Below are 18,454 nucleotides of genomic sequence, written 5' to 3'. Positions count from 1 at the left end.
CGAACCCGATGGACCGACGAGAGGAACACATGGCGACCTTGGCGACAATGTATATTGGCGGAGTACCTGAGGATTCATTTATGGCCTAACGGTCCTTCCACCAAATGTTCCAGAAGCGTAGCAACGGTCACGTACGCCTACAGGGTAGTGGGGATAATGAGAGAACAGATGACCGAAAGTAAAAGATTGTAAGACTCACTCTCGTACGGTCACGGCTAGAGTTCGGAAGTGTCTTATACTTGTATAAACCAAGTGAAAATAAAGTCTTCTTCTTCCTTATAAAATTTCTCTTTATTTTTACGTGACATCTGACTCTTTGTTAATAAAACGTGAAATATTTAATTATTTTATATTTAGAAATAAATATAAATATAATATATATTATAATATAAATTGAATATATATAAATACATATTTAAATACAGAAATGCGGATTTCAGACGGTGTATAGGTAGTATTACGTTTTTGTTGCCAATTACAATCGTAAGGGTCTTTTTTCTCGGTATAAATTGATACGGTCAGCCGTAGGCTGATTGTAAGTGGTTTCAGATGGTATCGTGACGTAGGAGTGCGTAAGACGATGTTTCGAGCGGAACACGAAGGTTTTCTTTTTGCCACGTCACGTAATCGGGTGAGTCCTGATCTTTTCTGTTCGTTCTATGAGACGGTTTCCGTATTGGCCGAGTTAACCTGTTTCTTCGTTGGAACAAAGAATTCAGCCGGCAATCGTTTGCCGGTGCCATAAAACACTTCGACTGCCGTCGTTTTCAGGTCCCTATTAGCTGTTCGTATGCATAACAAAACTTTTGGCAAGATTTCTATCCAGTTGCTCGTATCGTGACATTTGATTGCTACTTTTAGTTGTCGGTGCAGGCTCTCTACCATCCCGTTGAACGCTGTGTGATAGTCTATCGTGTGCAAATGAATAATGCCGAGCAAACAGCATAATTCGTTAAATAGAATTGATTCGAACTGGCGTCCTTGATCGGTCCTTATTCGTAAAGGTACGACAAAACGAGATAACCACGTGGAAAGAAGGGCTAAGCAACGGTTGCCGCCCCCATGTCGGCGATGGAAAAGGCTTCCGACTAACGCGAAAGGCGACCGATTCACGTCAGACAATATCGGTAGCCTTGCGAATATTGCATCGCGATAATGTCCATATGTATGTGGCGGAAACAGTCTGCTAACTCTCCGTATGCTACGACGGATGAGAATGCATGCTCGGGGTTGATGACTACGCCCTAATCGTTCAAACGTCGAAACAAAATCCGTAGGTGTTCGCGGTGTTGTTCTTCGGTTTCGGAGGCTACTGGCAAATTGTCCATGTACGCGAACACGAAATCTAATCCACGGGTAATTTCGTCGACGAATCTTTGACACGGTTGTGCGGCGTTTCGAAGCCCAAACATCATGTTGGCAGCTTCGAAATGTCCGAGAGTTTTCGTGATCGCGTTTTTCTAGACGACTTCGGGGGCGATCGGAATTTAATGGACGCGTGGTCCCGTTACCCTGCATCCATTTGCACGGAGACTGGCATTTGTATGCCCGGTCTCCGAACGTTCGGTGGTAATAGCAATAATCGGGGTTTCCCGGTCCCTCTCTCGATCTTTCTCTCGATCTCGGCCGATTTCGTCTCCCCGGGTCGGGTCGTCGCATTCGATGCGCGCATTTCCGCTCGCTGCTGGGTTATTTGTTCGCTCAGGACGTTGACGACGGAGATCCAGGGTTCGCCTGTTGCCGCAGGTTGTGTCGGCTGCTCGACGACGGTCGCCAAACGAGTAGTGCGTCCTGTAGCTGTTGGTCGCTGAGGCATTTGGTTAGCGCCACGTACCCTAAGTTGTCGTCCGTAATCCGCGCTTCTTCGAGTTGCCTCTCCAGTAGAGCCAACCATGCCGTCGTTTTCGTGGGCAGTAGCGGAGATATGCCGACTATCTGACTGGCTAAAGTTCCCTGGTAGTCACTTTCCATGTGCGAATTCGAATCCCAATTATGCTCTAGCAGTTTATATTTCTCTAGTCAAGTTGTTTGAATAAACTGTAATTTATATATTTTAATTCAGTGTATACTCAATTGAAACAGTTCGTGGCGTCGATTATCTAATCGTAACGGGAATTTACGACTCTCGTTGACGCGCTATCTCGCGATCCCATCTCTCCTCGATCGGTCTGAAACATAGTTGATTTTTCGTAGAAGTTCAAGTGAACATGAGGAGCAGGATATTGATGGAAAGGGACTTAAAACACGAATAGAAGAAGTAATGCAAGCGGCAAACAATCTCCTCGATAGGTGCAAAAGGATGATGCGAATGATCGGATATAAAGAAGGTTGCGGCCTTGGAAAAAATAAGCAAGGTCGTTTAGAGCCAGCTGTAGCACCTAGACAGCATGGTCGCAGAGGTCTTGGACATCATTTTCCTAGATTTGAAGATTCGGGTCTTAAATGGAATCCTGCGGAGGAAGTAATAAAGTGTGTAGAAGATATGAAATGGATAAGAAATCCAAATTCTAATACACCTGTATTAGAAGAAATGCGGCACTGGCTATATCAGGGTGCTAAAAAGTTGACCATAGATGATGAAGTTGAATTCTGTTGTGAACATATATTGAAAAATATTATCAATGCAAAATCGGTATTCGATAATTTGGATGACGCTGAAGTGCGTCGAGCAAGGACACGTTGTGATCCTTATGAAACAATTCGTGGTGCATTTTTCTTAAATCGTGCTGCTGTCAAAATGGCGAATATAGATAGAGCATGTAACTTTATGTTTACAAAGCCAGGAGGTTTGGGGGAAAATGAGCTGCTATACTTTGCAGATGTTTGTGCTGGACCAGGAGGTTTTAGTGAATATGTTCTATGGCGAAAGAAATGGCGTGCTAAAGGATTTGGTCTCACTTTAAAGAATGAAAATGATTTCAGATTAGAAGATTTTTATGCGGGTCCTTGTGAAACATTTCATCCATACTATGGACCAAAAGAAAATGGTGACGTCTTTGACCCAGATAATCAAGAGGCATTTACAAATCTTATAATGCAGCATACCCATGGCAAAGGAGTACATTTTATGATGTCTGATGGAGAATTTTCTACCAAAGGACAAGAAAATGTACAAGAAATTCTTTCAAAACAACTGTATCTTTGTCAATGTTTAATAGCATTGATGATTGTAAGAGAGGGTGGTGATTTTGTGACAAAATTATTCGACCTTTTTACACCCTTTAGTGCTGGTTTAGTCTATTTGATGTATCTTTGCTTTGAAGAAGTTTGTATTTTTAAACCAAACTCCTCTAGATCAGCAAATTCAGAACGTTACTTAATATGTAAGAAGAAACGAGGTGGGACACAAGATGTTGTGGAATATCTGAAGCATGTTAATCGTCTGCTTTTAAAATGTGGTGAAAATGACGATGTTTTACGATTAGTATCATATAATGAATTGAAGAGAGAGAAACAATTTGTTCAATATCTACGTGCTTCTAACAATGATTTGGGCAGAAAACAAATAACGGCCCTGAGTAAAATTGCTGCATTTTACGCTGATAATACTCTTGTTGAGACAAAACAACTGATATGCGCAAACAATGTCTAGAGTATTGGAAACTTCCTGATGAAACTAGGACAATCCCAAGACACATGAGTCCAGAAGATAAATTGAATACTCTTTTGAAAGATACTTCATTCCTTACTATTAATCCAGCACAATTGATGGAATTTAACATTGAAAATGCATTGCTATCGCCATATGACTGGTTTTGTATGCCATGTGGTACAAAGCCAAGGCTTGATGATGATAAGAAGAATGCTACATTTTATATGGGCATGGGAAGGAGCAACGTACATAGATATATAAAGAATTCTTGGGTACAAGTCGATAACATTGGCATAGAATTACCATCAAATACACTTGTATACGCAGAAGTTGTATATGAAATGACTAAGGAGTTTATACATCAGCAAGAAGTACTTGCATTGCATATTATAGATGCATTCTACTTAGGAGGAGTGGACATTAGCAAAAAATATTTGAGGAGCAGATAAGCAACTGAATCTTATTGAATTCAATAATGAACTTGTAGATTTCCGGTAATGAAAAGTTTTTTCAAGGAGTATGTTTATGTAATACTAATATATGACTTTTGTTTAAAGGAACGAGGAAACGAAGTTGTTCTGTGAAGCTTTGTGGAAACCAGCAGGAAATAACTATATTCGAATACGTGCCAAAGAACTACTTCCAGTTGGTTCATATATATATGAAAAGTTGCGAGTAACACAGCGTAAAATGAAAAATAATTGCGATGCCTTAGTATACGAAATTCCAGAAAAGACATTAGATGTTAGCGGTTATAATAAGGACAAATTATATTTCATACCACAGAGTGTAATATTTTTAAGAAGCACAGCAAATCCTTGGAATCGGTATGTCAGTAAAACACATTCCATAACGTATGTCTTTAATTGCAAAACAAACGAGAAGCTATTCGACCTTCATAGACCAAGTTCAGCAGAAGCAAGTTTCGTTGAATCTTTTAAAGGTCGCCTTATTTGGCATTGACCTAATGATCCATCACTTACTATAAACAGATTTGCAAAATTTATTAAAGATAAGTGTACAGCATACAATGCACATTTAGAATATTAAAACTACAGACTGTACATATATTCATACATGACTTGAGCCGAATAGGAGCCAAACAGATTAATTCTGTTAAGTTGACTGTTATTTCAAATATGAAACACTTACGATATATTTTAGTATTTAGTATTATATTTCTATCGAAATAGAGGTGTAGCGATACATGATTTACAGGACAAAGCTAATTACGTCTTTGCCGCCTCGAAGTACCTAGACCATTAGGCTACACTTAATGTAAAAACAATGTCACCGCTACCAGCAATTGTCGTCAGGCAGGAAATATGAAATCTTTCACCTCCCCCCCCCCCAGGCTAGTATAAATAGACCGACTGAATCGCGAGCGAGACACCTTCGTATCGACTACGTACCGAGTTTATAGCAAGTATTTAGCGGCATCCATTGTGAATTTGAATATTTAACGCGCGTGTATTAAGTCACGTGATAACGTTTGGGAGTATTCATCCCGTGATTTTATATCACGATTTATTCTTCTTGGCACGCTTAGCATTTACGTTTAAATTTAACTTATTGGTCTCAAATACATCTGACGGTTACGACAACGAGGACTCGTTATTAATCAACGCGACGTTTGTCTTCTTCACACACGACAACAGCTACAGAGGTAATATCGGAAAATATAATTAATAAGTTGGTCTTCTGAGTGGCTTAATTGCAATACTATTTGGGATGAAATATAGTTATACAAATGATATGCGGCATTCTGTATAATAACTGAATTGTTATATTAAAGAACGATGACGTTAAAGTGCCCCGGCGCGCCCGGCCTCGTGTCGAGACTGACACGCTATCTGTCGAGCAGGGCCCGTCGAGCCCGACCCTCAACATCGCTGCCCACCGGCGCGACCCCGTCCGACAGACCCCGCGTTTGGAGGTCAATTTCGCGACATCTCAGTGCCTACAGTTCGGGCGGCGGGAACCTGGCGAGTATCGCCACTGCTGCCGCCGAAATGGTGCGGAAGCCCCTCACTACCCTGATGGCCACAGTCCTGTGCAATCTTCTGACCTTCAGGAGACTGCAGTGGCTGGTCATCAAGTCCTCTGCCCAGATGGGAGCTCCATAGAGGAGCCTCGCACTACGCTGGCGTGCAGCCGGCGCATTCTCACGCCGGGTCCGCCCAGCCGAGGCAGCAAACGTCGTAATGCATTCGCCGTCGCCTCGACCGATGTTGCCAGGCACTCGAAGTGAGCACGGAAGGCCGAGTGATTGTCGAGTGTCAGGCCCAGGTATTTCGTGCTGGTTCCGACTGCGATCTCAGCCCCCTCAAACCTCAGGCGATAACCCGCTGGAGGCTTCCAGTGATGGGCCCTGCGGCAGAACCACATTGCCTCATATTTTTCAGGGGACAAACTCAGCCCCAATCCTTTGATCGCGGCGACCACGCGGACCACAGCCAGTTCCGCGAGACGGACGGTTCCGTCCAACGGAACAGGCGAACCCTGGATCTCCGTCGTCAACGCCCTGAGCGAACAGATAACCCAACTGCGAGCGGAAATGCGCGCATCGAGGCGGCGACCCGACCCGGGGAGACGAAATCGGCCGAGATCGAGAGAAAGATCGAGAAAGGGACCGGGAAACCACGATTATTGCTATTACCACCGAACGTTCGGAGACCGGGCATACAAATGCCAGTCTCCGTGCAAAGGGATGCAGGGAAACGGGACCAGCAGTATGTAAAGCTGGCAGACGACGACGGCATCGGCTCCCGCCTCATTTTTGTTACCGACAAGACGACGTTGACGTCTTTCCTTGTAGACACTGGCGCTGATATAAGCGTGTATCCCTGCAGCAAAGTACGCCAATCAACGAACAAATGCGAGTATGAATTGTTCGCAGACAACGGAACGCGGATCTCACTGTACCGCACCATCGCCGTCACCCACAACATGTCCCTCAGAAGGGCATTCATATGGCGATTCGTGATAGCTGAAGTCCAATCAGCCATCATCTGCGTGGACTTTTTGAGCCACTATAGGTTGCTCCTGGACCCGCGAAACAAACGACTCGTCGACTCGAGGACACACATGACAGCAAAGGGATACACCGACACGGCGGACGGAGCGTCAATAAGAACTATTGTCGGTGAATCAGTTTACCATGGTCTCTTGATGGAGTTACCACACCTAACTCGTCCACCTGTTTTCGAACGAGAGTTGATACGACACGGGGTAGTACAACACATCGAAACCACATCGGGCCCACCAGTCTGCAGCAAACCCCGTCGCCTGTACCTCGATAGCCTCAAAGAAGTCAAGACGGAATTTCTAGCCATGATCGAGCAAGGAGTGATGGGCCATCGAAATTTCCATGGGCGTCACCCCTGCACGTTGTACCAAAAGAGGACGGAAGTCTGCGACTATGTGGCGACTACCGCGCGTTAAGCGCCCGCACCATACCCGACAGGTATTCTCCACCCCATATTGAGAATTTCGCTCAACAACTCCACGGTAAGCGAATCTTTTCAGAAATCGTCCTTGTCCGCGCTTACCACCTAATACCATTCGCGACCGAAGACGAACAGAAAACCGCGATCACGACAACTTTCGGGCTTTTCGAAGCGTTCATCATGATGGTTGGGCTTCGAAACGCAGCGCCAACTTGCCAACGATTCTTCGACGAAATCACACGAGGTCACGATTTCGTCCTAATATCGTCCGAAAATGAAAAACAACACCGTTTCGACGTCTCGACGAATATGGTGTCGTGATCAATCTCGCGAATAGTGAATTCGGCGTTAGCAAAATCGAATTCTCGGTTACATGTTTACCGCCGAGGGGATAAAGCCACTAACTGAACGCGTTGATGCTACAGTTGAAGTACCGTTACCAGCGACCGTCAAAGACCTACGAAGGTACCTCGGTATGATCAACTTCTACAGACGCTTCATGCCGGGGGCAGCGAAAATCCTACTACCACTCAACGACTTGTCAAAAGGCACAACGAAGTGTAACGCATCTATCGAATTGTCTGAACAAGCCAAAAATTGCTACCGCCAGTCGAAACGCGCCGTATCTAAAGTGACAATGTTAGCTCATGCCTTTCTCGGCGCGCCTGTTAGCTTCACAGTCGATGCATCCGATTATGCTATAGGAGCAGGAATTCAGCAACGCGTTAACGATACTTGGCCACCGCTAGGATTCATGACAAAGTCGCTATCCCCGTCACAACAAAGGTATAGCGCGTACGAGCTTGAGCTACTCGCGATGTACACCGCCTGTCAAAAATTCTCATACGTCGTCTAAGGAAAAAATTTTATCATTTTCACCGACCACAAACCTCTCATATACGCGTTTAACAAAAACCCCGATAAGTGTTCGTCGCGACAATTCCGACATTTGGATTATATCGGACAATTCACCACCGACATTCGGTACGTAACGGGGCACGGCAACAACGTGGACGACGCTTTGTCACGAATCGAAGCGATTGGAAAGTCGGCGGATCATTAAACTCTCGCCGCCGCGTAAGAAAGCGATGATGAACTACGTTACATCATCAACACCGGCACATGTGCGCAGCGACTAAAGAAAATACCCTTCCCCGATCACAGCATAGAAATATATTGCGATGTATCAGGAGGCACTATACAACCGTACGTGCCGAAATCCTTGCGGCGTGACGTATTTAATTCTTTTCACGGACTTTCTCATCCGGATATACCCGCCACTCGAAAAATAATGACAACGCGTTTCATCTGGCCGTTTATGAACAGAGATTGTCGAACGTGGACTCGGCAATGCATTCCATGTTAAGGCTGCAAAGTCATCAGGCAAACGCGAGCTGCCGTCTGCAAGTGCCGCAGACGATGACGGCCTGGGATCCCGCCGCATCTTCATTACGGACAAGGCAACGAAGATTTCCTTCCTCGAAGTCACCGGTGCCGACATCAGTGTATTGTCCCGGAGCAGAATACACAAGCACGTCAACAAAAACTCCTAAGAACGGCTCGCGGTCAGCGGAATGCACATCGCAACGTACGGTATCACTGCGATGCACCTTACCATATGCCTAAGACGAGCCTTCATATGGAATTTCGTGGTAGACGACGTTGAAACGCCTGTCATCGGCATAGATTTTTTGGGCCACTATAGGCCGCTCGTGGACCCACGAAACAAACGACTCCTCGACACGACAACCCGATTATCATCAAGGGGATATGCTGTCACGACTGATGGGGTATCCATCATAACCGCAATCGGTGAATCGGTCCACCACCGACTTATGGCGGAGTTTCCGGATCTAACTCGTCCACTGGTCTTCGCACGAGAGAAAGTTCGGCATGGTGTGGTACACCACATCGAAACCACACCCGGCTCACCCGTCTACCGTAAAACCCGCCAGCTCGCACCGGACTGAATCAAACTAATTAAGGTGGAGTTTGCTGCCATGAACGAGCAAGCAGTCATGCGGTTATCGAAAGGTCCATGGGCATCACCCGTGCACATCGTACCCAAGAAAAACGGAAATCTACCACCATGCGGCGACTATCGTGCGATGAATGCCCGCACCGTACCTCAGAGATACCCCCCCCCCCTGCATAGCGAAGATTTTCGGCAACATCTCCACACTAAGCGAATCTTTTCAATAATCGACCTCATCCCCGCTAACCATTAAATTCGGATCGTCCCCGTAGTCAAGAAAAACGCGATCACGACATCTTTCGGACATTTCGAAGCTGCCAACATGATGTTTGGGCTTCGGAACGCCGCACATACGTGTCAAAGATTCGTCGACGAAATTACCCGTGGATCAGATTTCGTGTTCGCGTACATGGACAATTTCTCAGTAGCCACCGAACCCGAAGAACATCACCGCAAACACCTACGGATTTTGTTTCGATGTTTGAACGATTAGGGCGTAGTCATCAATCCCGAGCTTGTATCCTTATCCGTCGTAGCATTCGGAGAGTTAGCAGGCTGTTTCGATCACATACATATAGACATTTTCGCGATGCAATATTCGCAAGGCCACCGATATTGTCTGACGTGAATCGATCGTTTTTCGCGTTAGCCGGAAGCCTTTCCCATCGCCGACATGGAGGCGGCAATCGTTGCTTCAGCCCTTCTTTCCACTGGATATCTCGTTTTGGCGTACCTTTACGAATAAGGACCGATCAAGGACGCCAGTTCGAATCAATTCTATTTAACGAATTATGCCGGTTGCTCAGCATTAGGCATTTGCACATGACAGACTATCAGACCGCGTTCAACGGGGTGGTAGAGCGCCAGCACCGACAACTAAAAGTAGCAATCAAATGTCACGATACGAGCAGCTGGATAGAAATCTTGCCAAAAGTTTCGTTATGCATACGAACAGCTAATAGGGACCTGAAAACGACGGCAGTCGAAGTGTTTTATGGCACCGGCAAACGATTGCCGGCTGAATTCTTTGTTTCAACGAAGCAACAGGTTAACTCGGCCAATACAGAAACCGTCTCATAGAACGAATAGAAAAGATCAGGACTCACCCGATTACGAGACGTGGCGAAAAGAAAACCTTCGTGTTCCGCTCGAAACATCGTCTTACGCACTCCTACGTCACGATGCCATCTGAAACCACTTACAATCACCCTACGGCGGACAGTATCAATTTATACCGAGAAAAAAATACATTTACGACTGTAATTGGCAACAAAAACGTTATAGTACCCATAGACCGTCTGAAATCCGCATTTCTATATTCAAATATATATTTACATATATATTCAACTTATATTATAATACGTATGTCGGGTTGGCGTTAAGATTTGAGTTAGGGTTAAGGGCCTGAAGCGAATCCCTATTGCCGCTAGACGTGATCATTATGCAATAGAGGAGATATTTACTAGTGCAAATATGACTATGATGGAATTGGACAAGTAATCGCGATAATTAGATACTCGAGAATCTAATGACAATGATCCTAGGCTCACTAACGAATCCGCGGTCAAGGGGATGACGAACTCTACTTTTCTTCAGCGTCTAAGTTGTACTCAATGTTAATGCATGGGACAATCACTACGTATCTGAGAGTTACTTGAATCGTCTTTGAAATCGTACGGGAGAGTGGTTCTCCATCACGGTAATGCTGTCGAGGAAAACTATGATGGGTGTGCCTAAGGGCACGAAATCATCGGATTCGTGGAGAAAAGCCTTCGTTCGGAAAGTGAGGGAAATTGGCGTTACTGTTAATTGGTCAATTTCCATGTTGGTGGTTAGGGAAGGGTGCTAGCCGCCCTTAAGAGAGAGTTCGAGAAGAGGAAGCGTCGTTCGTGAGAAAAATAGATTTCTCCTATTTTCTCGTAGTTGGAACGAGGACTGTTTGTCGGTTTGAAGGACTTTAGTTAAACAAATCTTAAGTTTTATAGCGGGTCCTCGGGCTAGCTGAACATGTACTGTGGAGACGCGTCGACATCTGGTAATCGTCCTACTCAAAGAATAGAGTCTGCGTGTGGCGAGCCACGGAACAGAAATCGTTGAAATTCTTACCGTCGTGCCCCGTCCTAAGTATTTCTTTTAAGGAGAGCTATAGAGTTACTTCATGCCTTTGTTAGGCAAAACGTTCATCCCTTGACCGCGACTACGTTCGGCGACTGGTTGTCGCCTCGAGCCCGAGCTCACTATCATAAATTTCAAATGAGTACAGTCGAATCGAATGACAACAGTTTCTTAATTCGGCTAAGGTGAAATCTAAATTACAGTACTAGGGGTCTTCCCAAAGTTCCGAAGGGAAGGTTCCGGTGTTCTTTCAACTCCGACATATATATATATATAATTTAAAATTAAAATTTATTTTTTAACTTTAAAAGTTAATTTAAACTTAATTTTTTTAATTTTAATAAAATTTTATTCATTTCCTTGTTAATTTTTTTTCTTAATAATAAATTTTAAATTTATTTATTTATTTATTTATTTATTTATTTATATATATATTTTTTAATAAATCATATAAATTATATTTTAATTAAAATTTAAAACTTTAATTTATAATTTGATAAATTTAATTAACTTAATGAAAGAAATGTGTTTAAGATCAATTTTAATTTATTTTTATATTTTAAAAATAATATAGAATTTAATTTTGAATTTAAATTGTAAATTTAATTAATTTGTGAATAAATTTATATTTTTAAAAATTTAAATTTGAATAAAATTTTATTATCAATAAATAAATAAAATTTAAAAATTATTTTTTTAAGAGAGATTATTAAATTTATATTTTATAAATAAATTATTAATTAATATTTAGTTAATTAATATCTATATTTAATTGATTATTATATTTAATGTATATTGCATGTTAAATTTTGATTTTAAAAGAATTAATAAATAATTAATAATATAAAAAAATTTTATAATTTTAAAATTAATAATATTTTTTTATTAATATAAAATAATTTTATATTAAAAATTTATTTATTTTAGTGATTAGATTTAAGAAATTAATGAAAGTTAAATTTAGAAAAAAATTTGAGTAAGGATAAAAATTAGTGCCAGCAATAGCGGTTAAACTAATTTTGCAAATTAATTTTATTAATTAATATTAATATAATATTAAATAATTTTAATAATTTTAATCGGCGATGTTTGACGCCGAGCAACCGGCATAATTCTTCGAATATGCGCGATTCGAATTGACGTCCTTGATCAGTTGTAATTTTCAAAGGTACGCCAAAACGAAATATCCAGGTCGATAGGAGGGCCGTAGCAACGGTTGGCGCTTCCATGTCAGCGATAGGAATTGCTTCGGGCCAACGCGAAAAACGGTCGATACACGTTAGAAAATATCGGTACCCCTGCGAATATTGCATGGCGATAATGTCCACGTGTATGTGTTAGAACCGGCCTGCTAACGTTCCGAACGTTCCGACGGGTGAGGATACGTGCCTGGTGACTTTGCATCATTGACAAGGGATGCATTGCCGTGTGCATGTTCGGCAATCTTGGTTCATGGACGGCCAGACGAAACGCGTTGTCACTAGCTTTTGGGTGGTGCGTATCCCGGGGTGGGAAAGTCCGTGGAGCGAGTTAAATATGTCATGCCGCAAGGATTTCGACACGTGCGGTCGTACAATGTCTCCTGACACATCGCAATATAATTCTACGTTGTGATCAGGGAAGCGCACTCTCTTTATCGCAACGCGCATTTGCCGGTGTTAACGATGTCGCGTAGTTCGTCGTCGCTTTCCTGCGCGGAGGCGAGAGTTCGGTGGTCCACAGACATTCCTATCGCTTCGATGCGTGATAAAGCGTGGGCTACGTTATTGTCGAGCCCCTTTATGTATCGGATGTCGGTCGTGAATTGCCCGATGTAATCCAAGTGTCGGAATTGTCGCGGCCAGCACTTGTCGAGGTTTTGTTTGAAGGCATACGTAAGGGGTTTGTGATCTGTGTAAATTATAAAATGCCTCCCTTCTAAGGCGTGTCGGAAACGCTTGACCGCCGTGTATATCGCCAGTAGTTCGCGGTCGTACGCGCTATACTTTCGCTGGGCGGAACTCAACGGTTTAGTGAGGAACCCTAACGGCTGCCAAGAGTCGTTGACGCGTTGCTGGAATACCGCTCCTACTGCATAGTCGGATGCGTCTACCGCGAGGCTAACGGGCGCGCCAGGTATCGGGTGCGCTGACATCGTGACGTTAGCTAGGGCGTGTTTCGATTCGCGGAAACTAGCTTCGGATTGCTTCGACCATTCGATGGGCGCGTTGCCCGTTTTTCCTCCTTTTAACAAGTCGTTTAGCGGCTCGAAAATTTTGGCTGCCCCCGGTGTGAAACGTCGGTAGAAGTTAATCATACCGAGGTACCGGCGTAGTGCTTACACGGTCTCGGGGAGCGGTACTTCTACAATGGCGTCAACACGTTCTGCCAGCGGGTTTATTCCGAATGCGTTTACGGTGTGTCTCAGGAATGTGATCTCGTTCACCCCGAACCGGGGTTGATGACTACCCCGTAATGATTCAGGCGTTGGAAGAGCATTCGGAGTTGTTCGCGGTGCTGCTCTACGGTTTCGGAGGCTATTAGAATGTCGTCGATGTACGCGAACGCGAAATCTAAACCTCGGGTGATTCCATCGACAAACCTTTGACACGTTTGCGCGGCGTTTCGAAGCCCAAACATCATGTTGGTTGCTTCGAAAAGTACGAAGGGTGTCGTGATCGCGTTTTTCTTGACGTCTTCGGGCGCGATCGGGATTTGATGGTACGCGCGGATGAGATCGATTTTTGAAAAAAAAAACGCTTACCGTGGAGGTGTTGCGCGAAATCCTCTATATGCGGGGGGAATACTTGTCTGGCACAGTGCGGGCGTTCAACGCACGATAATCGCCGCATGGTCGTAGATTTCCGTCCTTCTTGGGTACGACGTGTAGGGGTGATGCCCACGGGATTTTCGATGTCCGCATCACTCCTTGCTCGAACATGGTTGCGAACTCTGCCATGACTTGCTTGAGTCGATCTGGTGCGAGGCGGAGAAGCTTGCAGGAGACGGGCGGGCCGGGTGTGGTTTCGATATGGTGTACCACCGCGTGTCGAATTTTCTCCCGTCCGAAGTCCGGTGGACGGGTCAGATCCGGAAACTTCGCCAAAAGTCGATGGTAGACCGTTTCGCAGTATACGGTTTTGACGGACACCTCCTCGGTCGAGACGGGATATCCCTTTTATGCCAGTTGGGTTGTCGTGTCGAGGAGTCGTCTGTTTCGCGGGTCCACGAGCAACCCATAGTGGCTCAGTAAGTCTACGCCGATGATAGGCGTCTGGACGTCGGCAATCACGAAACGCCACTCGAAGAGCCGACGTAACGATAAGTCGAGAGACATCATAATAGTACCGTAGGTCGCGATTCGCGTTCCGTTGACTGCGAACAGCTCGTAATCAGTTTTGTTCACCTGTTCGCGTATCATGCTGCGCGGATATACACACGTGTCGGCGCCGGTGTCTATGAGGAACGATATTCTCGTCTTCTTATCCCTGACGAAGATGCGGCGGGTACCCAAGCCGTCGTCGTTGGCCGCGTCTACGGACGGCTGGTCGCGTTTCCCGAATTCCACGTGCAACAGGAACGACAGACCCTCGCGCGATCTCCGAACGTCGCATGGTAATAACAAAGGCCGCCTTTCCGCGGCGGGTCTCGGGACCGCGAACAGCGGCGGTAACGCGTACGCTGCCGTGATCGTGATCGTGGACGGCGTTTGTTACTAACGCTTAACGCTTGCACCCGAACTCGCATCTGTGTCATCTGCTCACTCAATGTGTTGAATGCGGCGACCCACGGTTCGTTTGTTCCGGCGTCTGATGGGATTACCGCTGCTATTCGGGAGGTACGCTGGTGATCCTGTTGAAACTCCCCAGCAATGAGGTCCGCCTGGTGCAATAGCCGTTCCGAGTCTGAATCGTCCACGGCTACGAGGATACGCCGTATATTTTCGGGTGATCGGTTCCTCCACAGCGAGAGGACGAAATCGTCTGGGGTGGAGGGGCTCGCGAGTTTCCTCAAATGTTGATAAAATTCAGATGGCTTTCGGTCGCCCATCTCCTCGCTCTCCACAAGGTTTTGCACCCGTGTGTTGTCTGTGTCGGTTAGTGCGAGAATAAGCGCACGTTTTAATTTTTCATAACTACCTGCGGCTGGTGGGGTGTCCAGTAAATCTCCAACATGCTGCACGTAACGGCCGTCGAGGCATTTAACTAGAGTCACGAATTTAGTTTCGTCATCCGCGATCTGCGCTAGACGGAATTGCCTCTCCAAGAAGGCTAACCATCCTTTAGTGTTCGATGGCAGCAGAGGAAACATAGCGATCGTCGGGTTGGCGCCCTTTCCCGAATTGTCGTTTTCCATCCCGCTGACGCACTTCACTTCGCGTTGCAGGAATAACTTAGTGGCACTATCACGTCACCAACCTCTTTCTGAATAAATCACGTCGGGGTCACCAATTTGAAGTGGTATGTCGTGATAGGTGTGGAAGGAATACTCAGATGTTTCAACGAAAAACGTTTATTAACTTAACAACTGACGTCCAATAACAACAAGCAACAAACACAATTAACACAAGTAACAATTAGCAATGAACAGTTAGCAGGCTTGGTAACGATCAGTGCTTAGCGCTCGTTTCACGTAATCCTTCGCACTTCGCAGCTCGGGGCAGACTGAATCTCTTTGATTCAAAAGCCACGCTGATTAATTTCTTTGTTAGCCATCGATATCGCGCGCGTTTGTTTAGAAGTCCGCGACGACTGCCACGTGTGCGGTCTCCCGAAAGTTCGGCGAAGGAGCCGTAGGGATATCGATGACACCTAAGGCTCGTCGGCATAGCGCTTTTAAGATAAAGCGCCTCGTGCCGCGAAACCGTTGGTAATTTCCAAGGTCGAGTGTCGCCACAAATAAATGTAGAGTCATTAAAATTAAATTATATGGCGGCTTTTCATTCTTATTACAGAAATTTGTAGTTTAGTTTGATTGTCCACGATAAGATTTACTTGAATTAAAAAATTTATATATTGTTGTATATTTTAAAATAAAATTTATTATTATTAATTTTTAATAAAATAATAATTCAAATCAAAATGTAGTGTATTTAAGAATTAATGAATTATAATTAATTTAATTTTTGGATAATTAAAATTTTAAAAATTAATTTGAAAGAGGATTTAATAGTAAATTTAATAAAATTGATTAAATTGAAATTCGTTTTGAAAAGTGTACAAATTGCCCGTCAGTTTCATTTATGGAATAAGTCGTAAAATAGTAAAAATATTGGAAAATGTTTTTAGATTAAAATTTTAGTTTAAGAGAAAATGTTTCATTTACAATGAAAAGTTTAATTGAGAAATTAAAATTTTATTTAATTAAATAAATTTAATATTTAAGATTTAATTAATAATACAATTATTTAAAATTATATAAGAATTTTTTGTTTAAGTAATAGATTATGAAATAATATTTAGATTAATAGATAATGTAATGTAAATGAATTTTTTAAAAATTAAGTAAGTAGAATAATTTTTGTACCTTTTGTATCAGGGTTAATTAATATAATTTATATATTTAATAATCTCGAAAAAAGAAGAGCTAAATATATAATTATGCTTATGTAGAATAAAGAGTTATAATATACATTTAGAAATTAGATGTTAATCGAATTTTTTTATATCTATTTTTTTTTAAATAAATTTAATTTATATATAAAAAAATTAAAAAAATTTATTTAAAAATTTTTATATTTTTATATAAAAAATTTATGGGATAATCTATAAATTTAGAATATATAATTTGTATTATTTAGTATAAATAATGTTAATTTAAAAATAATTTTTATTGATGAGTATTTAATAATTTAATAATTTATAAATATTAAAGATTAAATTACCGAATTTAGTTAGGTAAGTAATATTAATAATTAAAATATATATTTTTTAAGAAAAAATAATTTTTAATTTATTTAAATTAAATATAATGATTGAATTAGTAATTAATAAAAAAAGTATAAGTTTAAAGTTTAGTTTATAAATAATATAATATATATATATATATATATATATATATATATATATATATATGTCGGGTCAACGTCAGGATTGGGGGCGGGGGTGTTCGGTGAATCTTCGTTGAAATTAGCTATCGGTGCGGTGTAACAATAGTTAAGATTATTGACACAAATTAGAGAGATTACAGCGTCAATAGGTAATCGCAAGGTTTCGATATTCGATCGTCGAAGAAAACTATGATGGGTGTGCCTAAGGGCACGAGATCATCGGATTCGCAGAGGAAAGTCTACCATCGAAGGGTGAGGGAAATTGACGTTGCTGTTAATTGGTCAATTTCCATGTTGGTGGTTAGAGAGGGATGTTAGCTGTCCTTGAGAAAAGTTGCTAGCGGGAAGCGTCGTTCGTGGAAGGATAAATTTCTCTTATCTTCCCGTAGTTGGGGCACAGGATATTTGTCTATTTGAAAGACTTTGTATAATTGAAACTTAATATTCGTAGCGGGCCCTCGGCCAGCTAAACATATACCCTGAGGAGACGTCGACATCTGGCAATCATCTTACCCGAAAGACAAAGTCTGTGTGTGGGGAGCCACGGGACAGAAATCGTTGAAATGTTTTCCGTCGTGCCCCGTCCCAAGTATTTCTTTTAAGGAGAGCTATAGAGTTATGTGGCGGCACTCGGCAAGCCAAATACCACCACTCGACACTAACTAGAGTCGGACGACGGCAGCGCAGTGGTTAACGTCTTAGGTTGCGAACGTTCGGAACCCGGGTTCGAATCCCGGCGACCGGAGTCCGATTTTACTCCCACGCACCAGAAAACGGAGGAAAAATCAGCAGTGCCCCGGCAGCGACATCTACAGCCCCCAGTGACAATTACAGCGGACCAGGCCCAACTACTACAACTATAAATCACTCACGGCCACCTCAACATTGGTGACCCCGACGTGATCGACAGCAAAAACTGAGGTGTGACCGTGATAGCACTACTGAGAGCTTTCATAATCGCGAATCTAGACCTGTGGCAAGCTGGACCCTACCGCTACGACGAACACGGAGCAGCAGCAGCCTTTCCTTCAGCGAACCTCGACACCTCCTCACCTCCGATCGTGCGCAAAAGCAGGTGACAGGATACGAGACGATGACCAAGCCAGGAGTGATGTAGCCATCGCAAAGTTCATGGGCATCACCACCAGCACGTCATATTAAAATGAGGAACAGAGGCTCCCACACTCGTACGCAGAACGCCCGCACCGTATTGACAGGTATCCACCGCCACATTGAAGACTTCGCGCAACATCCGCACGAATTGGACAACAGTCGGCTGACGCTTTATTACACCA

General features: G+C 43.3%; 2 protein-coding genes across 2 annotated transcripts; both read left to right on the top strand.

The window, feature by feature from the left end:
• The first annotated feature begins 2,192 nt into the window (after window positions 1-2,192).
• LOC126927443 (cap-specific mRNA (nucleoside-2'-O-)-methyltransferase 1-like) lies at window positions 2,193-5,435 on the top strand. Its single transcript, XM_050743580.1, is given in 2 exon segments — window positions 2,193-3,566; window positions 3,569-5,435. Coding segments are annotated over 2 exon segments (1,779 nt in total). The 5' UTR covers window positions 2,193-2,260; the 3' UTR covers window positions 4,042-5,435.
• A 115-nt stretch (window positions 5,436-5,550) lies between these two features.
• LOC126927445 (uncharacterized) lies at window positions 5,551-8,434 on the top strand. Its single transcript, XM_050743581.1, has one exon. It carries the CDS (start codon window positions 5,957-5,959, stop codon window positions 7,034-7,036), a length of 1,080 nt encoding a protein of 359 aa, XP_050599538.1. The 5' UTR covers window positions 5,551-5,956; the 3' UTR covers window positions 7,037-8,434.
• Window positions 8,435-18,454: the final 10,020 nt, after the last annotated feature.

This window comes from Bombus affinis, unplaced genomic scaffold, assembly GCF_024516045.1.
Source record: "Bombus affinis isolate iyBomAffi1 unplaced genomic scaffold, iyBomAffi1.2 ctg00000111.1, whole genome shotgun sequence".
Lineage (NCBI taxonomy): Eukaryota > Metazoa > Arthropoda > Insecta > Hymenoptera > Apidae > Bombus > Bombus affinis.
This window is presented reverse-complemented; position numbering and strand designations above follow the sequence as displayed.